The sequence below is a fragment of the Ambystoma mexicanum genome, chromosome 2p (assembly GCF_040938575.1).
Source record: "Ambystoma mexicanum isolate Mex_15411 chromosome 2p, UKY_AmexF1_1, whole genome shotgun sequence".
Lineage (NCBI taxonomy): Eukaryota > Metazoa > Chordata > Amphibia > Caudata > Ambystomatidae > Ambystoma > Ambystoma mexicanum.
The window spans coordinates 1470744957-1470771364 of record NC_090923.1 but is presented as its reverse complement, the minus strand read 5'-3'; the positions used below and the strand labels follow the sequence as shown (position 1 = coordinate 1470771364).

At 46.3% G+C, this 26408-nt stretch overlaps 1 protein-coding gene across 5 annotated transcripts in view; it reads right to left on the bottom strand.

Moving 5' to 3' along the window:
* Window positions 1-3887: 3887 nt before the first annotated feature.
* Window positions 3888-26408, bottom strand: part of MSS51 (MSS51 mitochondrial translational activator) — a 383411-nt gene continuing 360890 nt past the window's right edge. For all 5 annotated transcript variants that reach the window (XM_069646070.1, XM_069646074.1, XM_069646071.1 and 2 more), the window contains one exon: window positions 3888-4725. In XM_069646070.1, coding sequence (XP_069502171.1) covers window positions 4500-4725 — 226 coding nt within the window. In that variant the 3' untranslated portion in view covers window positions 3888-4499. The remainder of the gene's footprint in view (window positions 4726-26408) is intronic.

The window sequence follows — 26408 nt, the reverse complement described above, 5'->3', positions numbered from 1 at the left end:
ACACCCCAGCACACAATCCCCCCTCCCTCCTGTGAACACCTCAAAACAGTGCCAGTGGGTCCATGTGCCCAGGGCTCGGCACAACTGTGGTATGTCCATCTAGGACGGTCGTGGATGCTTCCCACGTCACTCTGGTGAGTGGCGTGGGAGATTGCGCCAGGAACAGCTCCTGGGAGAAGTCTCCAGTGATCCCTTTGTAGGTGTTGTAGAGGTAGATGGAATAGCTCCTGAAAACTGCAGCTGCTGGCGGAACAGATTGTTTGCCTCCTGCATCTGCTCAGCATGTGCAGATTGGCCCTCACACGACGTACACACACAGGTACATGGGGAGTGTGTGCTTCTACTGGCACCTGCTCCGGGCTCCCTTGGGGTGTGCCCATCTCATGAGTGGCACTCTGGCTGGGTGAGGACACCAGTGCTATGTACCGCAGTGGATGTGTGGCCCTCATCCGAGTTTGACGAGGCTCCCTCCACATCCTGAAAACCATTGGTGGCTTCTGCAGTTTGAAGCAGTGACGTCCTGCAGCCTTGTGGATGTTGCGCCGGTCTGAGTGGGCTCCGTTGGGGTGACCCAGGATGTGTCCTGCGTCTTGCCTTCTCATGCAGGTCCCTTTGCGGGAGGTGGTGGTGATTGATGCACGTCGGGACATGCGGCTAGATGTGGATGCTTCTTCCGTATCAACATTGCCTTGAGATGATCGCTCTGTGCCTGTGGGATACATAGGGTGTTGTATGAGTTGAAGGCAAGTTATATTTGTATCATGCATTTCATGTCTTACAGTGGGTTAGGGCACAGTTTCTATCATGCTTGCCCATTGCATACTAGTCAGTCCCCATGTTGTGATTGGTGGAACGTGCTACAGGGGAGGGACACTGCTTGTACATGGTGGTGAGACTTCTTCAGATGTCTGTTGTAAATGCACAGCTCCCATGTCGCTGTGCATGGGGGTCTGCAGCCTCCTCGGTACCAGTGCCTGCCTCCGCTCCACCGACTCCCTTGATTGTGCCCATGTCTATCAGGGTGGTCATCTGCTCCTCCCAAGGTGTCATCTCAGGTGGTGGTAGTGCTGGTCCTCCTCCAGTCCCCATGCTCTCGTTACTGTGCTGAGCCAGGAGACCACAGACACGGACCTGCAAGTCATTCAGCCGCTTGCGGCAATCCTCCCCATCCGTGGGCACACGGCCCACCGCTGACACCTTCTGGCCCACTTGTCTCCAGATCTGTCTCCAGATCTGTGCCCGCCGCTGGGCACTTGTCTTGTGCTACTGGGGGCCATACAGGTCTTCTTGATGGCCAATTACCTCCTCAACAAGTATGGCAAGCTCCTGATCTGTGAACTTGGGTTTTCGCACCATTTCCAAGGCTGACTTGCCCCTGGTACGTTCCTGTGACATTTTCCAGGGTTTAGAGGAGTGGATGGCTTACAGGGGCTGCGATTCTCGGCGGATTGTGATTTCCAAGATTGGTGCTGCTTTATTTCCCGTTCCGGCGGTGACGCGTTTCCCGCGGCGCTAATAGCGCAGTGCGCTAGATTTATGGGTTCATAGCAACTTGTTCCGCCACGTGCTATTTGCTTTAACGCCATGGCCGTCTGCACGTGCACGCGACTCATGATCTGGCGTTGTTTCCGCCAGACATCGTGGCATTAGCGCAAATAGCGCTCGACAGAAATTGCGCTGGGATACCGCCCAACTCGTGATGAGGCCCTATGTAGGCTATGGATGGACTTCTGAAGACTAGTTATTTGGTGCTGAAGGCCCTTATACGTATAAGGCCAATGTTCTGATTTATATGTCCTCTTACTGTCTATTTTGATCAATTTATTTTATGATTGAATAATTTCTTTCAATACTGAAGTAGTGTGTAGCCCATAGTGTGCTACCCAACTGTGAGCGGCATATTGATATATGCATTGATATTTTCAGTTACCTTTGAATATTTAAAGTGTCTCCTAGTGTAGTATTGTAATACATTAGAGTTGTTTTTATATATACCTGTGTGGGTCTTTTTATGTACTTTTTCTGTGATATGTTAACTGTACTGCACAACACTGCCCCCTTCCTCCTTAGTTCAGCCTATGCTACTTATATGAGTTGTTTAGCTCAACTGGCGTTGTGAAAGCCTTGCTAACCTTTGATTGGCTTTTCAAAATCCTATCCCAGGTATTAACTTTGACAAACCCTCCTAACACCACCCTTTTTTCTGATTTTCTTTTGCAGTTGGTGTGCTGGTACAAATGGATCTTGGTGACATGACCTCTGCCCCACACCTATGTCTATCACTGCTAATCTATTGGTGCTTTCTTTTTTGCTGCCTTTTTTCCCTTGCATAAGAAGCATTCCAGCCAGCCTTTTTTCTTGCGCAGATGGCAGCTGATCTAGGTCACCTGGGCTCTGATTCACCCACATAAAAATTACTGCAAATCTTATGGTGCCTTTTTCTTTGGCCATCCTTTAATTTCCCCTACTTATTCAGCCTACCAACCTCTTTTCCTTTGCAAGTGGTCAGCTGGTGCAACTAAATCTAGTTCACGTGACCTCTGCCCCAACCACCTGTCAATCACTGCTGATCTGGTTGTGCGCTTTTGTTTCTTTGCTCTTTTTCTACTACTTCAGAAATCTTCCTGACTCTTTTCTTTTGCAGTTGGGACACTGGTGCAAGGTCATGTGACATCTGCCCATCCACCTACTTAGCCCCACCCATTCCTTTCCTTCTTACTTGTTAGATCACAGGCAATCTCTAACACAGGGCATCCAAAGCAAAGGGTAGACAGAGAAATGGGTAATTCCTTTTTGGTCCTATTATGGCCTGGTACTGCCATTTGTACACGAGGTAGACATCACCATGTGTCTTACCTCGCAATAACCCATTGCAATACTCACCAGGCATTTATTTATTTTTATTTATAGAGTATTCATAAGGTGCACTGTACAGCAAAGTACCAAACTTTGAAGTAGCCCCAGACAGCTGCAACCTCTTCAGTATCCAGTGTATACTCCTGCAACATGCGCCAACTATTTTCATTTTCTTTTAGTTAGTAGCTCAATATCATTTTCGCTCAGAAGAAGTAACACTCATTAACAAAAAAGGCTAGTGATTCCTGGTGTAGGGTTATGTTATAGTATATGTTTATGATTGAATTGGATAACCTTAGACATAGCATTTTGAAATAATGGCTCAAACCTCCGGAGTGTTCGCTACAAGCTCTTGAACAGGCTTCAAGGTAGGTAGCGCAAGTCCAACTCAAACCCTATGGAAGGCGTTGATGCTGTGATGGATTCAGTTACGGTTATTAAAGAGGGAGTAAAATACAAACTCGAGGATGAGAAAGGGAAAAGTTGCAGTTGCGATTATAGATAAACAACGAAAGTTCCTGCTCTTTTGGCGATTCAACATCAAGCCATTGAGTATAATTACTGTGGATGATAACTCCCACGGTTTAGGAATGGTTTTATCACATAGGAATGAAAACATTAGGCTGATATAGCAAACACATATCTGGAAAGTGTGAAAGTGCAATTGCTCAATTGTAGAACAGGAGACTGTAGTCAATGTGTGAAGTATGGGTTTTGGAGAGGTTTAGTCAATGTGTGCAGCAGTCATTTTGAATTAGGAACAGATTACAAATCATTATTGATGTTCCTAGGCACTCCTGTTTCTTAAAGACAAGGTTTACCTCTAAATGACAGATATAGACTATAAACGGATGCTTATGGACGTATTTATTGCATTGCAATTTGCTTTCACTCTGTGCTGAGCTGTGCAGTTTCTAGGAGACTCTGCAATAGTATGGGCTCGAAGATTCTAGATTGCCTTCCACACATCCTTTGTGGTGCCAATCAGTGGAATACAATGCAGAACGATCTTTGATGAACTGCAACATAACTTGATTATCAGCAACTCTTTATTTAACTTGGAAACAGTTGTCACTTGAATCTAATCCAATGAATAACTGGTACTCTTTACATCCAAGCACGGTTTGGTATCGAGGTAGAGGGAAAGTGCAATGAGAAATTGTTTATTGTCGCTTAGGGAAAACAGTAAAGCATATACAATTTAAAACACTATCAGTAGAATTCTCTCCCACAGGGATAGCCCCATTAGTTCACAATGTACTTAAGCTTTGGCTGTTGCTCTTTCCAAGTACTTTGCATACTTTTGACAATTAGTTTTTCAAATCCGCTCTTGTCACATATTTCCAAATCAGTGGTTTCACACACAAAAACAAAAGTCAAACACACTTTTAAATGAATGAATTAAAACCAAAACTGCACAAGACTGTAGCTCGAATATAGGTGGATGCTTTGTACACTACTGGTGAAACTACAACTAGAAGGTAAGAAAATCATATATTGACAATAAGAGCTACTGAATATGCAATTAACTGTTGGGTTTCAGCGGAGATTGGAGAATCATGGGAAATTCCCTTTGTGCCCACTGCTTACTGCTTTTCATGAGCAAATGGGACCCCCGTTGGATATGAGGGTGCAGCGCCACCTTAAATTTGTTGGCATCCCGGCGCCTCCCCAGACAGGTCTTCCATGTTGTCCTCCTTCTCAGCCCCAAATAATTGCACTTGGTATGCATTGCTGTGTACATGATGCTTATTGGGATTGGACTGAACCTGGTCTACTCTTAGGGAGGCAAAAGGATTCGGGCCGTGGGAGAGGATCTGGAATTCGAGTTCTGCTAGGATCTGCAGTGAATACTTCAGCTCCAGCTCACTAGAAAGAAGAAGAGAAGAGCAAGTGGTTACGTAGAGATTGTAAACTTTTACAGCACACCCTCTATCGCAGCCAGGTCTGAAGTGGACTGGGCTATAGGGCAATTAGGAACATTTCACAATATGCCAGAGGCTCTTAAAAGTCATTTGGGCTGTGTCAGTGTATTTCAAGTTCACTTATTGTATTTGTATTATATTAGTATTTTATTGAATTTATATAGCCCTTTAATCCAAAGTGCTTAACATGAGAACAAGAAAAAATACAACAAGCATAGAATGGCAATTAAATCACAACTCGAGAACAGTACAAGGAACAATTTACATTATTGCTGAGGTGAAGAGGGAGTGGAGAGGGACAGAGGTATGAGAGGGAATGGGAGGTATGAGTGGAGGTAGAAGCAGAAGTAAGAGGGGAGGCGAGAAGGTGTGAGGAAGAAGAGAGGAAAGAATAACACTAGATAAGAGCAGGAGGTAGGGTAGAAGGGAGTAGAGAGGAAGGAGAGGGTAAAGAAGTACAGGAGTAAGAGTTGAGGCATGAGGCGGTGGGAGAAGTAGGAGAGGAAGCGAAGGGTGTTAGGGAGGGGAATGGAAAAGATAAGATTTTAGAGAAGAGTGAAAGGAAGGGTAGGGGGGAGAAGAGCGGATGGGGAAAGGGAGGGGGAGGTGGTGCCAGTGGAAGGGAAGGGTAGGAGGGAGAAGAGCGGATGGGGAGAGGGAGGGGGAGGCGGTGCCAGTGGAAGGGAGTGAGGAGTTGGAAAGAGCGGAAGCGGGAGGGGGCGCAGGGTGGTGGAGGAGGCGAGAGTAGGAAAAGATTAGCAGAGCGCAGAGAACGAGAAGGGGTATAGAAAGTAAGAAGGGAGGAAAGGTAGGGGGGGGGCAAGACCATAGAAGGATTTGAAGACAAGACAGAGGAACTTGAATTTGAGCTGAGAATGAAGAGAGCCAGCCTAGAGAGGAGAGAGAAGAGGAGTAGGAAAACCTATCAGTGTAGGAAAACAACAGTTTCCCTTCAAATCATACCATCGCTGATCACTATGTAGTCGATCCATGTTTTTGGCATAACCAGATCATTACTGCTAGTGCGAGCGTCCTACGTGTCATGCCAGTTCTATAGAACTACTCATTGGTACATGTCCGCTGTAAGACTGGAGCAAGGGAAGCCTGACTGTTTCTTTCTGACCCTTTAAGATCTGTGCTTTGCAGAGCACCTACACATCTGACAGCTTTCCTTCTCCAACTCACGCTTGCTTTGTTGTGTGCCCCTTCTCTTTCCTTTTCTCGTCTGCTGTGCCAGTTATTTTATGACTTTCCCTCACTCTGAAAGCCTTTATTTTTATATTTTTGGTTTTATTGAGAGCAGCTGACTTGCTCTAAACGTCTGATTCATCCATAGCTCCTAATTTGCTTAGAACCTGAGGTTCTATCCACGTTTTCTTGCTCTCCCAAAACCCCCATTTTTTATTTTTGCTTTTATCGACAGCTCAGAGTTCATAATCTCTGAATAAAGCTTAACTAAAGCCTTATGTCACACAAAGTGCATAAAAGCGATGCCAATTTTACCATGTTGTTCAGTAAGAAAAATATGTGAGCGACCCGAACAGCAAACAATTTACCAGCTTGTTCAGTAAAAAAAAAATGTGTGAGCGACCTGAATAGGAAACAAAGTTTTTTAATGTTTCTTGTTTGTCTTAGATGGCCATTGTGTACATACTAAAGATATTCAAAGCTTCCGTCTCACCATGAACCACACAGTGGGCAACATGAACTTACTGGAAGTCTATACCTGGCCTTTCCATCGCAGACACCTATGTCAGTGCATCCTCCAGCGATGTCTTCACTGATATCCTTTTCTCTGTCCCCTCTCCAGATCTACAGACTCCTCATCTCATTGCTACTCTCTTCCCTTTCACATCCTCTCCCATTAACGGTGGCACCAAGTGGGAAGTCCTCTTGGCCGGCTTCTTCTCTTCATGCTGCATCGTTAATGTTCAACACACAGACACTATTTGGTTCAGGGTCCTCAGGCCAACCTCCTTCTCTTTGACCGGATCCTGCCATTCCTCATTAACTTTCTTCCCTCCCCTGCCTCTCCTCCTACCATTCACTCTGCCCCCCTCTGACTGAAGTACCACGCCCCTGTACTCCACCTCAGAAAACCTTCAAAGGCAGAGACTGTCTCCACCTGGCGACACTGAATGCCTGCTCAGCCAACAAACATTCTGATGACATCTGCCTCCTTCTTAAAGACAGCAACCTCAATATTCTCGCTCTTACCGAGACATGGTTCAGTGCCAGCTCAGTCACTGCTTATGACTCCCTCCTCCCTGATGGCTTCAAGGTCATCCCCAAGCCTCGACTTCACCGTGCTGGCGGTGGGGTTGCCTTAATCTTCCCTGAGTGGATTCCTTCTTCCATCTTACCCAATCAGCTCTACTCGTCATTTGAGAGCCTAGCACGCAAGTTGGTCATTTCTCCCTCCTCCACTCTGACCATTGCCACCATTTACCGGCCTCCAGGCGCTTCTACCCTGTTCCTTTCTGAATGGGCTGATTTCTGTTCTTCATTACCTTCTTCCTCCTCCAACCTACTCCACCTGGGTGACTTCAACATCCAATTGGACTCCACTGGCACAGCATCCACTCTTTTCATTGACCTCTGCACCTCTCTATCCCTCTCCATTCTCCCTTCTGGTCCAACCCACTCAGCTGGACACACTCTGGATGCCCTCATCCACTTCAACCTCCCTCTCTCATCTCCTGTGGTCACCCCTCTCTACTGGTCTGACCACTCTCTTCTCTCCTCCCACCTGGGTCCCTTTGGACTTGTGACCGCACCTCGAAAAGCCTGGCCAACCTCCTTCACGAACATCCACCCGATGAAACGAGTCTCAGCTGCTGCCTTGACTTCCCCCAACTTAGACTTTACCACCAACACTGCTTTCAGCAACTTCCACCTGTCCATCACCAACACCCTTGGCATTCTTGCCCATCATGAGGATCTGCCTGAAACCCGTCTCGAAGCGTAACGCCTGGTACGATTCCAAACTTGCAGACCTGAAACTAAGTGCAGAGCTGCGGAACGGAAGTGGCAAAATTCAGGCTCACCCTCTGACAAACTGGCCTGGTGCCTGCTCAAAAGACAAAACAGACTCTCTCTGTGCCAAGAAAAGGGCCCACATTCAGGCACGGGCATCTGGTGCATCCAACAACACGGCAGAACTTTTCAAAATATGCAGGGAACTAGCCAACCCTTCTGCAGTCTCCTCCTCTGCTATTCCTTCACAAGCCTTCTGCAACACAACCGCCTCTCACTTCACCACCAGAACCCGGGACACCCTAAACAGCCTTGTTATTCACTCTCCCAACTCGTCTCTCACCCCCTTGCCTCCCTTGGCCACTCACCCTCCTCCTTCCTCCTTCTCCTCCTTCCCCTTGTCACACCTGAAGAAGTCACCAGAGAGAAGCTCTCTTCCAAACAGGTCTCACCTTGCTCACCCAGAGAAATCAAGTACAACATTGCCTCTCTTGCCCCTGCACTCTCTGATCTCTGCAACCACTCCTTTGCATCTGGTTATTTCCCCACCTCCCTCAAGCACTCCCTTGTGCGCCCCTCCTTAAAAAACCCTCAGCAGACCCCACCTGTCCATCCAACTACCGCCCTATCTCCATCACCCCCCTTCCTGGGGAAACTGCTGAAAAAGCTGGCCCTGTCCCAACTCAACTCTCACACTGAACTCGTTGGTGGTCTTCATGACCATCAATCTGGATTATGAGCATCCAGAGGCATGGAAACTGCTCTAATGCTAAGTTACTGAACACTAGTGAAGAACTGCTTGCATTCATGGATTCCAACTCCCCAGCTGCCTTCATCCTTCTTGATCTCTCCTCTGTATTTGACACTGTCAACCACTCCATCCTCATATAAAGGTTCCACTACACCCTTTTGAAAGAGTTTCTGGACGCCTGTCATGTGTATTTCTCATTTAGGCCCCGAGCCTATGAGACTGATAGGACCCGTGTAGGGTTATTAATATCCAATTTGGTAGAGAACGCCCTGGCATGGGCCACACCCCTACTTACAGCCAACGATCCCACCTTGCAAGATTATGCTCAATTTACACAAGCATTCAAGGCAAGATTCGGCCGTCCGGAGGTTTTGTATGCCTCGTACGAGGTCATGATGGAGATACGGCAAGGCCCTTCTGATGTACAATCCTACGTGTCTCGCTTCCAGAAGGTTGCAGCCAATGCAGGCTGGCATGACTCAGCTCAACAAACCATATTCAAGAGGGGGTTACAAGAATTGATTGCTCTGGTACTAGAGATTGAATACAGACTGACCGAACGACGCCAGGAGAAAAGAAAGAACCATGGCTATCCTCTCTTGAGCAAACCCCCGCCTCTGTCTCGGGAGCTGTCGGCATCCAAAGAACCTATGCAAATTGGGACCACGAGAGGTCCACTAACTCCAGAGGGACGTCGCAGATGCTGGAACTTGGATTGTGCATGTATTGCGGCTCGTCTAAGCACATCCTCAGGAATTGTCCGGAGGTGCCTCCCCGGTGGAAGGGAAACTTCACCCCCCAATCTTATGCAGGAGAGATTTTGGGGGTGTCTGAGGCAATCCCTGCAACCAGCCCCAATCAGTAGAGAAGGAAGATGATGTCAGGTTAATGGTCTTCCAAGTTCGCGTACAGCTTTCACCTGATAGGTCTATTGAAGCCTTGGCCATGTTAGACTGTGGAGCTGCAGGCAACTTTGTCGACGTCACATGGGCTCAAGAAAACCAGCTACCACTATCGGCCAAACAGAAACCCATTCCGGTCAAAGGAGTAGATGGCATTCCTCTCTCTTCAGGCCCCATCATCCTGGAGACCAGGCCCCTCTCTGTTCAGCTGGGGGAACATACCGAAGACATTGTATTTGACCTCATCAGAGCGGCCCACTTTCTGGTCATCCTTGGAATTCCGTGGCTAAGGAAGCATAACCCTAGGGTTGACTGGGCTCTCAACACTTTAAGTTTCGATTCCACCTATTGCTATCAGAACTGTCTCCAGATTACCAAGAACCAAACACAGCAAGGACTGAACGTCAACCTCCTCAATCTGGTAGTCTGCACGATACCGGTCCACTACAGAGAATTTGCGGAGGTGTTCGAAGGCAAGGTCCATTTGGTTGTATGTATCCACTATCACTAACTGAACAACTGGTACTGAAAGAGTATCTCAAAGCAAACACACAGAACGGCCTCAATCAGGAGTCCCGGTCATCAGGAGGTGCCTCCCTCTATTTCATTCCTAAAAGGGATACAACGGAGCTTCGGGCCTGCATTGACTATCGCGGTCTGAACTGTATAACCCTACGTGATTGGTATCCTATGCCTTTAATCCGGGATATCCTGGAGGCAGTTCAGGGTTCGAATGTATTCACCAAGCTTGATCTCAGGGGTGCATATTAACTCCTGAGGATCAGAAAAGGCGACAAATGGAAGACCGCCTTTCGCACTCCATGGGGCTTCATGAGTACAAGGTGATGCCATTTGGTTTGGTGAACGCTCCCGCCGAGTTTCAGCATTTTAGAAACAAAATCTTCTCTGACCTCCTCTACATATCAGTGGTAGGCTATTGGGATGACATTCTGATATTCTCTCCTACGCTGTCCAAACATCATCAACACGTAAAGAAAGTCCTGAGTCGTCTACAGAAGAACAGAAGAACCATCTCTATGCCAAGCCAGAGAAATGCCAATTTTATACATCTTCGGTTTCGTACCTAGGTTACACACTATCGGAAGACGGCATCCAGATGGATCCAAGAAAGGTTGAAGCTATTGTAAAGTGGCCGGAAACCCACAATGTGAAAGAAGTCCAACGGTTCCTAGGCTTGGCAAACTTTTACCGTCTCTTTATCCCCAGGTTCTCTGAGATTGTCCTACCCATCACCATTCTGCTCGAAAAGGGGGTAAGGTTTGAAATAAGCCAGTCAATTAAGCAGGTCTTCCAACCAACATCTTAAGGAACTCTTCACATCTGCCCCCATCCTAGTACAACCAGACCAGTCTAGTCCGTTTATAGTAGAGACAGACGCATCGGAAGGCGCACTAGGTGCAGTTCTCCAGCAGAAGACACTGGACGACCAGGAACACCCACTGGCTTACGTTTCCAGAACACTTACGAGTAGCGAGCGCAATTACTCTGTCCTTGAGAAGGAGCTGCTCGCTATAAAACAAGCTTGAGAAGAGTGGAGGCATCTGTTGCAGGGCGCAGCTCACCCATTTCTAGTATGCACGGACCATCGCAACCACAGGATATAAATAAATGGGAAAACCCTGTTTTTTGTGGGGGAAAACCTTCCTGGGTCCGGAACATATAAGAGAGAGCACAGTGGAAGTTAATTACCCCAAATCTCATCTCAAGATTAATTGGAATGATGTACAGGCATTGGACTTGTGAAAAGGTCCCAGGGACAGGTAAATGGGACAGTACACTATTTGAAAGGAGTATTCCCACACCAGGCTATGGGACACATTTTTTAAAATTAATGGAGCGTCATAAAATAATCCTCAGAAGGGGAGTATCTAAAAGTCAAATACAGAATAAACTCAAGTTACATAAAACAAAATAATTACAATGCAATTTAATAGTGACAACAAAAGTGGGGTTAGTACGTGTTTTTTTAGTGCAGTGTTAATTGCACAACCGTATAATAGGGTAGAGGCAGAGATATTATATTTATCAAGACTCTGTCAATGAAATAGGCTTATAGATGTTTCTTAGCCAATGTGATACTCCTTTCAAATAGTGGACTGTCCCATTTACCTGTCCCTGGGACCTTTTCACAAGTTCAATGCCTGTACATCATTCCACTTAATCTCGAGATGAGATTTGGGGTAATTACCTTCCACTGTGCTCTCTCTTATGTGCACCAATTCATGAAATGTCAGATGGGCGTACTACTTCTCCCAGTATGACTTCACGATTACATATATCCCAGGAACAGAAAACAGGTTGGGCGATGCCTTATCAAGAAGTACCGGTCAAGAAGTCGAAGATCCTGTAAGAGGTGAACCTCTTTTACCAAACCAGAAGTTCATTGCACTTCTCCCAGTTTTCCTTCAGAGGGTACGAGAGGGAATCCGGGGCTTCAATAGATCCTCACTTCCACTCACACTACAGGATGGGCTATGGTATCATGGTTCTGCTTTGTTCCTTCCTACCAAGGCTTTACAGTCTCAAGCACTCTCATGGTGCCATGCGTCTCCTCTTGCTGGGCACAAAGGTCAAAGGGGTACCTAGGAGCTGCTCCAGAGACTGTTTTGGTGGCCCACGATATACAAGGATGTCAAGCAGTACGTGTCTACTTGCCCGTGTGTGCCTCACACAAGACCACCACTGGACGTCCTCTTGGCCTCCTCCAACAGGGAATTCTATTATTCAGACCCTGGGAGCATGTTTCTACAGACTTTGTAGTGGACCTTCCTTCTTCTGATGGCCAAACAGCGATTATGGTGACTTATAGACACCTTCAGCAAGTTAGCCCATTTCTCTTCTCTTTCCGGGCTACCCACAGCATCCGACACCACCTCGGTTTTTCTCAGAGACATAGTCAGACTACACGGTCTGCCTGTCACTATTGTGTCCGATCGAGGGACGCAATTTGCCTCTAAGTTCTGGAGTACTCTTTGTGCGCAACTGGGGATCCAAAGAGCGCTATCTTCAGGGTATCACCCACAAAGCAACGGCCAAACAGAGCACCTCAATGCTAATCTGGAACCGTATCTAAGGTGCTTCTGCGACCGTGAACAGGATAACTGGGCCTCCCTAGTCCCATTGGCAGAATTTGCCTATAATAACACACTCCACTCAGCCATTCACATGAGCCCATTCTATTGTACATATGGCTACCATCCTCACCATCTCCCCTGGACTGAGTTCTCTTCCACCAAATCTCCTTCAGTAGACAGCCTCCTTACCACCTTGAGAGAAGCCCATCAAGAGGACAAGGATGCCTTAGAAGAAAGCCATAAGGGGTACAAGAAGTGGGCAGATGTCAAGCGAAGGTCTAACCCTGATTGGGGAGTCGGGAAACAGGTTTGGTTATCCACACGTTATCTACCAAGATGGGTCCACACCAGAATGTTTTCACCCAGATACATCGGAGCCTATATAATCACAGAGAAGATAAACCCTGTGGCCTTTAAACTCCGTCTTCCCAAGCAGCTTCATCTGGTACATCCTGTATTCCACACCTGCCTCCTTAAAGAATACATTCCCGATGCGTTTCATCGGACAAAGCGTAAGCATTTGGTTCTGGACACAATGCAGCCGGAGGAATACTAAGTGTCCCATCTAGTCGACTCTAGATACAGAAGAGGTGTCCTTCAGTACCTTGTTCATTGGAAGGGCTATCCTGTGTCCGAACGCACTTGGCAAACCAGAAGCCATGTCCATGTGCCCAGACTACTCCAACGCTTCCACCGCCTCCACCCAGGCAAACCCGGAGGAGCGGGTATGAAGAGGGAAAGAGGGGGCATACTGTCATGCCACGGTCCTGGAAGTGTTGGCACAAGTGGAAGATCTCACACTGATACCTGCTTTGCAAGTAATTACCATGGTCTAGTGCTCACACAATATGGCTGCCACTCTATATCAACGTACCGTGCCGTCTGCAGGGTGCATTGTATCCATCCTCTAGGAGGCTCGCTGCTGTTCCTCATCCCTCTTCATTGCATATGCAGATTTGTTCCCTTCGGCTTACTCCCGTGTTCTCTCTTTCTCCTTGCGGGTAGCTTGTCTGTAGTTTCCAGGTGCTCGCGCCCTTTGCCTTTCGCAGCGGATTTCCTTATCTACACCGCCTGCCTTCTAACTTTCCTGTCCCTTTCCGTTCACAAGAGGCTTCGCCTTCGGCTTACTCTGCATTCTCTCTTTCTCCTTGCGGGTAGCTTCTCTGTAGTTTCCCGGCGCTCGCACCCTTTGTCTTTCGCAGTGGATTTCCTAATCTACAACACCTGCCTTCTAACTTTCCTGTTCTGTCTTATGCCCTTGCGTACTGTGTTCACTCTGCTCTACAGTCTGCTGATCTTCTCACTTACATACTTTCTGTCTATCCGTATCTATTCTTCCTCCTTTCTGTTCCCTCTGTGGCTCCGCTCCCATCAGTCCGTACGAGAGTCTTACTCAATTTACCTGTTCACCTTACCCAAGACTCTGTTATCCAGACTTTCCTTTCTTCTGACACTTATTTATTAACGCCCATCTGTGTGTTCCCAGACCTGTACCTGGATCTATTTAGACTTCTAGAAAGAGGGCTGTTGTCGGATTACAAATCCGTTTGGTGGAAACCTGGAACTTGTAAAGCATTATTCCTTCAGGCGTGAACAGCCAGAGTGCAACAAGAACCATCATCGCCTTAACTACCAGGGTGTTTTGGTGCCTGGAGGCTTTTTCCCTGGCTTAGGGCGGGCTCCCGGGAGTTCCCTTAGGCGTGGGTACCGATCCCTGTCAAGGTGGCCTCTGGGAGAGCTTGACCCTATTTGCACGACAAGAAACAGAAGAAGACCGAGGGGAAGTCAGAGGAAGGACGAAGGCCGAGACAAAGGACTTCTGAGGACTCTGGAGGCAGCTCATCACAAGATAGAGGTGAGGAGGTGTCTCGGGAGGTTACGCCGGAACAGGACATATAACTCCAACGGTTTCCCTGTGCAACTCCTCACATGTTGTGTAAGGTTTTTGCAAACCATGAATGCAACAATAAAAAAAACCAAAAAAACTCTATGATGTAAGTCAAAGAAAATGTGCAATATTTCCTTTTTCGGATCAGTGCTTGACTCGTCAAAGTTCTAACATTTATTATTAATGATTCCACTGTTTTGGTTTCTGACCTGTTACAAGAGATCGTTATTTCCAGGCATCTGAATGAAGTAACCTTTATTATCTCTTCTTTATTCAGGTACCATTTGAATGTTTTCTTAGTTCCTTCACAGCCCTTTTTTAGGGTCAGTATTTTTGTTTTTTTTATGTTGATCTCTAAGTTGTTCATCTCTGCGTATTTCTGCAGGCCCTCTATCTGACGTTGGAGTCCGATTTCTTTGTAGTCCAAGAGGACTAGATTGTCAGCATAGATTATATGGGTAATAGTCGTTGTTCCCTGTTTGGGCGGGAAACATCAAACTAAGTCCATGTGCGCGCCAAGATCTGAGATATAAAAATTGTAGCCCACATCCCTGCTTTACTCCTCGGTGAGTTAGAATTTCTTCGCTGTGGTATGTCGAACTCTAATGGGAGGTGTTCGAGTACAGGTCGTTTATTTGTTGTAGTAGGTCTATGGGGCAGTTTTTCACCCTCAGTTTATGCCAAAGGCTATTTCTTTTGAGGCTGTCAAAAGCCTTGGCAAAGTCTACAAAAACCGGATGTAATTTGCGCCAGAGGAGCCGTACCTAGGCCTTTTACGAAGCCAGTTTGGAATTTGTCCTGTAAGGCATTGGTTTCCAACCACCGGGTCAGTCTTTTCAGCAATAAGGATGCATAAAATGTCCCCATGACATCAAGAAGGGCTATGGGCATGTAGTCAGTTGGCTCTGCTCTTGATCCATTTTTAAATATCAGTATTATATGAGCAGTCTTCCAAGACCTCGAAATCTGCTTTTTATTTTCTGTCACACTCTGGCCGGCCTCCCTTGGCCCTTTTCCTGCTCCCACCTGTGAGGCTAAGAACCCCTGGGTCATTTTCGACTCCACACTCTCATTTTCTCCTCCCATCTCTGAAGTCTCTAAGAAGTCAAACGACTAACAGCACCTCATCAGAGAGGCATCTTCCTTTCCTCTCCTTCCCCCGGAAGCTCACTGTCTCTAGAGCTCTAGGTTCTCCCTAGGCTGGACTACTGCAACAGCCTCTTTCTAAATCTGCCTGCTTCTACTCTCCACCCTCTGCAAATGATTCCGAAAAGGACTGCAAGACTTGTCCTTGGCCTCAAGCCCAGGGATCGTATCTCTCCAGCAATGAAATCTCTGCATTGCCTCCCAGTGGCTGCAATGATTAAGTTCAAGACCCTCTTCATTGTCCACAAGGCCTTCTGGGGCCTGGGTCCTCAATACCTCCAACTCTCTCTTCGTAAATACCTTCCTACTCGAGCTCTTCGCTCCTCCACCGCTAACTCCTTCAGGGTCAGTTGCTTCTCCAAGCAACGAGTTGGTGGTAGATCACTTTCTTCGGCTGGGGCCTCCCTCTGGAACAGCCTTGCTGCCTCTCTGAAACTTGAGGAGAACCATGTCCGGTTCTGGAAGCACCTCAAGAACTTCCTCTTTGCGTCTGCCTTCTCTCTTCCTCTCCCTTGCTGATTTCCTGACTGATACTGAACTGGTCACCTGCCTACCCTCTGATTTCAGCCCCAGGTCCATGCCCGCCCAGTTGCACACCCGCACTGCCTCCCGGCAACCCTTGCACTTGGGTCTGTATCTGTAACCCTACAGTCCCCCTACCGGCACTTTTGGACACCTGCTGTCTGCACTTACCCTTGCACCTACCACCTGCTGGCTGCACTTCTTGTTATTGTTTTGATCCCATGTACAGCACTGCCCCCTACCCTTTCCCCTGGAACTTTTCCCTCCTCCTCCACTGCACTTGCAGGATCTCAGTGTCACTTGGCCTAGTAATATCGCTGTCTCTGTCCTCCCTCTGTTCCCCCTTCCTTGCCTCATCACACCTTGAAGCACTTATGTATAGGCGCGTTACAAATGCCATCATCATATCATATCATTTAGAATTTCTTGGAGTACCATATCCATCAGCTTAGCCCAATGTTCTGTGTGTTTTTTCAACATTTGGTTTGAGATCCCATCCGGTCCTGGTGCTCTAGAAGGATTGAGTGTTTTTATCATTAATATTAGATCCTCTTGATCGTAGGATAGGGTCCATTCTTCCAGAGCCTGGGTCTTCAGCTTTATCCCCTGATTAGAATCCTCAAAGAGATTAGAATAAAATTCTGCCCAGGCTGCTTCAGTTACTCCTGTAGCCTGAAGACAGTGTTAGTGTTGTATTTGAAAGAGTGCTCTTAAAAGCGCCCACGTTTGGGCTGTGGATTTCTCTTTGATTGCGGCCATCATGACTTCAGCATCTTTTTGTGAAAGGGCTGTTCTGTAGTTTTTACGCCATGCTCTATTAGATGATTTGATTTGTTTAATTTCAGCTTCCTGGCACATAATCAGAAGAATCTTTATGATCGTATTGCTTTCCTCATTTCCTTGCATTTCTGTGCTAAGGAGGGGTCATAAATATGCTGGTGTATATGCCTATGATGGCCCTGCATTTGCTTCTTCGTTGTCCTATAGAAGACCAGCAGGTTTGTGTAATACACTGTTGCTTTTAATTTGTCTTTCTTAGAGTTTTCCTATAGCTTTTACTAGGTTCCTGACTACTTGGTCAACTTCTTCGGCATTCAGTCTCAGGCGGTTGCCTTGACTACTTACTTCTACTGATGTGTCTAGTTTTGGGTGGGAATTGGGGCAGAGGGGGCTGACCAGGTTCTTTTCAACCAATTGTGGTCGCTTTTTCCCGTTGGCATAACTTCCAAGGTTGTTATTAACAAAGTCAGTTCTTGGGAGACAGAAATGTAGTCGATAATCAAGGAAGAGCCTCCCCTGTTCTACGTCGCATGGCAGAACTCATCTTGTTCAAAATAACCGTTGATCATGTGTAGGTACCAACTCTTCACAAATTCATGCCATAGCTGGGGTTTTCCCCTTTGAGGAGGTTGGGTTCATTCCTTCCTCTTTTTTGCTGTTGATCATTTTGGAATAGGGCATATTAAAATCACTGCATATGATAGTTGAAGAGTTATCATATGTGAAGCTCACATCGATATCTTTAGCTATTCTTTCCAGCATGACAATCTGTTACACATCTGATTCACTCCAATAGATATTGATTATGGATAGGTGGCTCTGCACAGGTGGCACTTTATTAAGAAGGTTACAGGTTTTTCGGAGGATTGTTTGCTGTGTGTATGGGGACGGGTTGTCATGTTTTACAATCTTGTAGCCTGCCCGTACGTTGATTAAAGTAAGGAGCTCCACCCTAGGTCTGCCTGTTGCTCAACTCAGGGCTGGGTTAACCACGGCTGTGAAGCCATCAAGGGTTGGCTCATCTCGCAACCAGGTCTCCTGCAGGCAGACTACGTCCAAATCCTTCCAAGGTAAGGCAGCTTGATGTTTCAGGTGGGTAAACCTGGTGTGTTCCACAAAACTAGAATGCTATCCGTGGTTACGCTGTTTTTGTCAATACTTAGCTAGTTCTTCTTTTTTTAGCACTAGGGACCTTGGGAGCCGTGCCCAGGGGTACTCAGGTTCTGTTGTCTTCAAGGTCACTAATTTACTATGACAAATTGAAGGTAGGTCAGATTTTGGTTCTCTGTTAATCGTCAGAATTATGTTAGAATTAGACCTCCTGGAAGATTTTTCTTCGATCATGATGTGCGCGTCATTCCGTTTAGATCGATGCACTTGTCCACCTTTTTCCCTGAAATCACTTTCTAGGGAGGGAAGGGACATGACTTGATCCCTAGCCTGTTTTGTATTAAATGTGTTTTTGCAGCTTTGTTTTGTCTTTAGATTCGACGTGGTTTGACTCTTTGGCAGCAGTTCCGTGATATCAAAGCCCATTGCCAAAAAGTTGTGGGCCACTGAATGTAGAAGATTTTTTATCCCCATTGAGTGCAAATGAATGTGGTTAAGGTCTGCTCTTACCTCTCATCTGAACTCGATTATGGCGATGTCCTCACTGGAGATATGTTTTAATCGCTGGGTAGAGTGACATAGCCAACCGCATTCTTTCTGTTTAAGATAAGGCCATCCCCTTTATTGATCACTTGCTCCAATCTTAAACATCTTTGATGATGTTTCCGCAGTTTGGTCTGATTATGCGATGCAGTTGTTCTTGACATCCCTATTTTTATCGGTCGGGGGTAATGAGTCTTTGCGTGAGTGTTTCTTGGCGTTAAATCCTGCTGTCTTGTTTTATTACTTTCCTTATTGTTGGAGAGAAGACTGTCCCTTTGTTTTAGGTACCACAAGTGAGCATTAGATTTATGTGGGGGAGAGCGAGAGGTCTTTATTAGACTTATGAATCAGTTGAGTTTTATTAATACGAATGCTCACTGACTGTTTGTTTTGCAGTTTAGAGATCAGACGTTCACGTTTTTCAGATAAAGTGAGAAATGGGGAAGCACCTGAGGGGAATTGGTGCTTAGAACTTTTCAAAGGTGGTGTAGATTTGCAAATTGATAAAGTCGGATTCCCTTCACCACTTGTCCTTGGCCACAGTTGCTCTTCTATCCTTGGTGATGGGATGTCCGATTCGTTGGTTTCAACTGAATAGGTCGATATATCCGAATTCGTCTGCTCATGTGGTTTTATTATCAATCCATTTCCTGTTCTGATTGAAGATTCAGACTCAGTAGTATCCACAACTATATGCTCATTATGAGACTTCGTCTGAGGGGTTTCTTCAGTTAGCCGAGAAATCTTTTTGATTACATTTCTAGAATTGTTTCTCTATTGTCGTAGATTGGTTCTCCCTTTTGCTGCCGGGAGCGCTTTTTGAATTTTCCCAAAAAGGGTATGGATCTGATGTTTGGCACTTGGATTTGAGGTTGAAATCGGAGTCGCTGATTCGCCCTTGTGCTGTTCCATGGCAGGCTTCTCGGATTGGGCAAGGATCAATGGGGACCTCAGATGCTCTAAGGGGGTTTCCTCTTCCCCTCCCATGTCCACCTCACCGGTTTTTAATGTATGCCTAACTGTGGTAGGCATTGACGAAGCCACTGTTGTAGAAAGGCTCTCGGTAGGGGCCTTCATTTTGCCTTAGTTGTTAGGGGCTATGGCCCCAAAGTTCACTAGCAGAGGGTTGGATGTCTCTTGGTGTTGCTTGAGGCCCTCCTGTTGGTCTGTAGACTCTTTTACCGTAGTATACCCCTCCACAAAGATCAGTTTTGTGTGGAGCATTGCCAACAGGGTTGTGTGATCATCTAGAGTTCGAGAATAGATCTGTAAAGCTTCATGAATGGGGCGATGGCTATCGTAACTATGGACATCTGGTTGCAGTAGCTCCTCTTCTAATGTTTTATCCTTCTCATTGCGTACCAATTGCTTAGCAATATGCGGGTGGCTGGCCTGGGAGGGCTGCTGGTCTTTCGATGGACCATGGGACTAGATGGCAGTATTATCTTCCACAGGGCCAGTTTCCACAATAGAGGCTATGGGTATAGAGACAGAAGGCGTTTTCTTGTTCTGAATTGACCTGGAGTTCGAGGTAGAGCCCTTGGTGCCGCTCAGCTCTTCCCCAGCTATGCAGCAGGTGAATGGACCAGTCGCTTCAAGACCTGCATGCATCCTCGCTTCCTTATCTGATTGATTGTTTGATAAGGTAGGCTGCAGGTTGTTTGTTGAAACGGAAGAGGCTAAAAGCACTGATTGATTTTGTTTTCCTTGGGTTCCCAACCCTGGAGAAACAAGTGGGAGTCCGGTGAGCCTCTTGTGGAGGTAGGAGAGTGTCTGGAGCATTTTCGTGGTGGAGTGGTTGTAGGATACACTTCTTTACCCAGATGGCTCACCAACTGGCTTTGCACTTGAGGGAAAAGGTCCACCACAAGTATGTTAGGTGAGTCTGAGTCGTTTGTTAGGCCTTCCAGTAGTTCTGTGTCCATCGGGTCGGCTCTTTGTCTAACTACAGATGTGTTGGTGCCCCTATTTAATGGCCCAGGAAAGGTGGTTGAAGGTGCAATAGGGTTGGCGTGATGATCACAAACAAGACTTCTTGGGTTCTTTTGATGGGGCGTTGTATTAGGCGTCTTCTTTGTGCCTTGCGGCCCACTCCATTTCCATTTAAAAAATGATGCAGCGTGAATAGCAGAGGAAGCAGAGGGTTTCTGTAACTCATCAGTACTTGACAGTGTACGTTTATGTTTAGGATCAAAAGGTGCCGTTTCCATGGGACGGCATAAGGCTTCTTGATTATTTAGGTTGAGAGCCCTTTTTTGCAGCTCTGATGGAAGATTAGCCTGGGGTCTCTTGTTACGTGGCTGCATTGCTGAGGGCGGTGTTGGAATCGTTGGGAATTCCAAAGGGGTGTTTCGCAAAGTGATCATTCTGTTTGTTCTGGGCTGGAGCTCACGTGAAGCTGGTGGGTGATCAGGAAGCCCGACCGTCAGTACAGCCTTCGGATGCTAGCCTCAGCTTCCCTCCGGTCCCTGTGTCCCTCACCCAGAGCAGGCCCTCGTCCAGCCCGCCTGGCAGGGCGCAGACTGGAGCAATGCCTTTGATGTTGTAGACATCGCGGCAAAGGCACTTTCCATTGCAGTAACCCCTGTGGTACGCGGTAAGAGTTCATGATCTCCTTTTTGAGTCGTTGACTTGATTCGCTCCTCTCCACACCTCGTGGGGGTGTGACGGCAAGTGGAGCCTCTGCCATAACGGGTTAGGGGGGATGGTAATCGTAAAGTCTTTAGGCTTACCTTCATAGTCTGGTTCCTGGGACGAGATGTCGGCAGCAAAGATTCAGCCGGTTCTCTTCGTGAAATAAGGTCCGTCTCAGACGACATGCGGCTGGAAGGCAAGCGAAAGCTGCGCAGGCTAGCAGTCCTGTCCTGCGGGGTATAACTATCCAATTGGTCCCTTTTCCCCAGTTTCTTCGACATTGCTGCCAGCAGGAGGATGGTAGTCGGCCCAGCCACTCAGGACAGTCGGTTGACTGGCGAGTGACTGGACTCGACGCGGGAATCCGCGCAGGCGCACTCCGTGCCCGGAGAGGGAATATATCCTTTCCCTTTCCCTTAAAGTGGCGGCGGCCACTAGTTCAATACACAGGCAGGATATAAAAGAGTATAAGCGAGTAACTCTCAAATGAGCCTGTTAGACAATTCCTGGAAACAGAAGTGCACAAGCAGTCGGTGTTCGGTCCTAATGTAGAGTGACTAGAATCGACGCCAGACTCCGGTAAGGCGCACCGCGCCTGGAAAGGGAATATATCCTTTCCTTTTCCCTTAAAGTGGCAGCGGCCACTAGTTCAATCCACAGACAGGATACAGCAGAGTATAAGTGAGTAGCTCTCAAACGAGCCTGTCAGCCAATTCCTGGAAACAGAAACGCCTGACTTGATGCACAACCGGGCTCACTCCCCACGTCAGTTTAATTGTATGACTCAAACCCAAGTCATTCCTGAAGACCTCTGGAAATGTGTCCACAATCTTCTGTACAAACCCACATGCATCTCCTGACACAACCAGTTGTATGTGATCCACTTGTATGTGCTCCTCTTGCCATGGTTTCAATTCCATTTTGAGATGCCCTTGATGCCTCCATCCCAACAAACTATCTCCCTTTTTGGTCACATACAACTTCCCCTTTATCTTCCGATCTCCCACTTCGATTTTGCACCATGCATAGCCCAACACATGAACCAGCACCCCTCCATATTCAAAAGGATCAATGTCGTTGCTTTCCAACTCCACCTCCTTCTTCAACTTCATCTCATAATCAGTTTGAGGAATCAACGTGCATGGCAACCCCAAATCTTCTAGCATGCAAACATATGTACAGAAATATTCGCCAACTGAGGTCTATGTGGGCATTTCTCATCCTTTTCATCCTTCTGCCCATCACCTTGGAGAAATCCCTTCCTTCCTCCCCTTGCACCACATTGATATGTGTTTTGACTGTCCTGTCTCTTTCCAGTGTCATATGCATGACACGTCTTTGCAAAATGTCCTCTCTTGTTGCATTTGAGACACACTCCTCTTATCGCCAGCACTCAAGATCTGAATCCATGTGCCATAAAACTCCACATCTGAAAAAAGCACGTTTAAATCCACCTGCTATAAACAGATTTCCCTGTGCACTCAAGTACTCCTTCCTCTTATGCATCACAGCAGCAATCATCCTCTCTTCCTCTGCCTGTCGTATCACCTTGACTTATTTACACCTAACACCACGCTCTGTCGCCTCCTTCCTCTCCATGTTTTGTGTGCACTTTTTATTTAACTCAATACTTCTGGCTATCTCCAAAGCTATTAGTAACGTAGGATTCTTAGCTTGCCATAGTTTCTCCTGTACAGTTGAGTCTGAAGTGTGTAACACCAGTTGGTCTCTGATATACTCATCTTCTATACCTGAAAAATGACAAGACGCCATGAATATCCTCAGGTCTGCAATGTAAGCGTCCACTCCTTCCACCACCATTTGCTTCCGGGAAAATAATTTAAATCTTTTCAACACAATGGCGGTCATTATAAGTTTGCTGGTCCGGTAACAATGGTACCGGTAAGCTTGCTGGTACCATTGTTACCGGACACGCAACGCAAACTACGGGTTCTGCTCGTCGGTGCCTTCCCGCCCGCTATGTCTGACCTGGCGGTGTACCGGCACCCGCGAGCAGAGCATGTCGGATGCACCGGCACCATTCATGAATGGTGCCGGTGCTCCAGCCTTCCCATTCCCATTGAGCCCTGTGGGGCTCAATGGGAATGGGGAGCATTTTATTCCGGCGACCGCGAATGGGCAATTACTGGGTCCGGCAGGGCCGTAATTACCAGGTAATTGCCCATTCGCGGGTGTCGGAAATAAAATGATACCGGCGGCAGCCGTGCCTGTTATACCGGCACGGCTACAGCCGGTAATGTAATGAGGCCCAATATTTGTTCGGTGACTATATTGCTTGTCCATCTTCCTCCTTTCCAGAGTGTACATGTCACATCTGGACGTACTATCCCCTTTGCCTCTCCTTGGCTCAGGATCAGGTATATGTTTTTTTAAGGCTAGATAGATGCTGTCATAATGCGCTGACTTGCAACAGATTTTTTAATCAAGCATAAATGGTGCGACTACTGTGCCCATATACAATGTTCTGAAAAACACAGCAAACGCTTGTTTCGACCCACAAGGTCTTTTTACTGGGATGTATACATATTCAGCATAAAATACAATAAAGAACCAAATAAGCAACAACCGGCATTCCATTGTACAACAATAAATTATGTAGGATTGTAATAAAGAAGCAGCGCAAATAATAGAGGACCAAATATACATCAGCCAACATTTCATTGTCCAACATTGATTCATGTTGGATTATTACAGAAAAGCATACAGAAAAAAACATGGACAAATACATTTGTATCGAAAAGCTATATTCCCGATGTTTTGACAATATTTGTATAATCATAGGACAAGCAAGAACAAAAGAAGTCAACGAGCGGAAAAACACAGACAAGAAAAACACCAAATGAAAAAAGCGGTAGCATTATTATGTTTCTCATAGCATAATATTGTTACCATCAACCGTATCTGAAATAACACCTGGGCCAGTGCCATATCAACTCAGCCACGTGGGCATGCGAGCCCTCTTGATCTGTGTGAACACCAACACACTGTGATCACAAAATACCCATAAGGAATGAATTTATAACTCAAATAGCAGAATGAGATTGTATATGAGATCCAGATCCCATTGCCAAATCATATCTATATTCATGCCAGGTTTGTGAGAAAACAGATAGAACACCATCAACAATCATTCTCTGAGATTCTTACCAATAATGTTGCTTGTATTGTTCCAAAAAATACCTTGAAGAATCCTGTGCACACCAAGTACAGCTCAAAAACCTAATAATACGAGACGCAAAATTATGGGCCATGTTGTTTGAATATTGTAAAAAAGATTGCCACAAAATACTATATAAACTATATGGACTCCATACATTTCAATACCTTGAACGATCCGGTGCAATGTGCAACAGTAGTGCATTGCCCCGAACTAGTGATGGATGATTCAAGAAGTCTGACAACTTGCGAACCTGGGACAAATAAAGGAGAGGGGAGAGTTGGACCCTCACCAGAAGAAATGTGAAAACACACCCCATCAGTGAAAAAGTTAAACAGTATTTACCTTCCAATCTGTGTACCAATAAACCCGACAGTGCGGATGTACTCTGCATAAAAATATGAATACAATTTAGATTTATGGTGACGGTTTAACTAAGATGGGGCAATGCACTCGCTAATGATATTATCTTACCCGGGTGGGAAAGCCCTAGTTGCTATTTTACGCTGTTTTCTGCGTGTGGCGCAGTTGGATTCCTGCTGGTTTCCCTGGTTCTTATTTGGCTCCTCATCCATGCTGCTTCCAGCCAACACGATATCAAAGCACAACGTCGGCCTGCGGACCATTGGGGAGCCGTCTAGTTACTGTATTTTGTATTCTCAAATAAGCGTGCTTGAGGAAAGCGCTGCTGTGTTTTGAAAACGGCAGTATCAGATGGGATCAGTTGGAGCGGGAGCGGACTAACAGGGCCTGATACGGTGTAAATTCTGCAGTGCCTGTGCTGTGAAGCAAGGTCGTATCGCAGCTTTGTAGTTCTGTTTTAAAGAGACTCATTTCAGCTATCTCTCGCACAAAATCATTACATATGGAACTGATTAAAACTGAACTGAACGCTTAGAAGCAGCATACCGCCTTTTGAGTCCAGCTCCTGTTAGCCCTATACACACTGCTTATATTACTGACTATACATATTCTTCATCTGAATACCTGACTATCTGATCACTGGACTGTGCTAAAGGAGAACGTTTATTGATTGGCTGACCACAGCAACTGGTGCACTACTGTACAGTTACACAGAGTATTTGGCCTGCTCTGGCATATAACTTCCTTCTTTTTTGTATTGTGCATGGAGCAGGGGAGAGGGGACGGACCCAGGCATCCCCTTTAATCAGTCGGTCATGCCCTGGTCGTGCACTATTTTGGTTTGTGGCTTTTACGATTTTGTGCTCTCTTGGGCATTTGCTAGATAAGTTGACCTATTCCATGTTGATATATTCAGTTTCCAGGTGGCTAGGACTACCAACTAAGATTGTTTGGACCGATTTGCTTTGTTTACCTGCATGTGGACATATGGGTCTGCCATTTTTTATTACACTGTATTGAAATAGTTATAAACTTTTATATTTGGCATAAAGTGTTAACAAAAACTGTCCTATTGCAGCTAATTTTAAAATAATAATAATACAAATATTAATGTTAAATAGCAAGTGATATATTTATTCTGAGTTATTTTTTACGAGGCATTTGGCACTTTGTATTCGGCAATTGGTATTTGCACCTGCACTTTACGGCAGCGGCCTGATATGAGTTAACTTGTATCCCACATTTTGAAGTATGTCTAAGAGGAAAGCAACCTCTGCTATTTCACCAGAGACAGAAAAAAAAATCTAAAATGTTTGGCCCCATAAAGGATGTTAAAGGGGAAGTTCACTCAAAAATGTTTTTGTCCCAAACATTCATACACATCCAACATCCCCCACCGACATCTCAACATACACAACACAAACACTCAAAAACAAACATTCATACACATCCAACACCCTCCCAACCCTCCATCTCAACATACACAACACAAACATTCAAAAACAAACATTCATGCTCATCCGACGCCCCCCCACCCCCCATATCAAAATGCACAACACAAACACTCAAAAACAAACATTCATACACATCCGACACCCCCCCATCTCAACATACACAACACAAACATACAGCAGAACAGACCCGACACACAAACACAAACAAACAGACCACTTACCGGACGTGCTGGAAGGCAGGTAAGCTGCAACGCTGGCGAGGTGAGTGGTACTACAGCTGGTGTG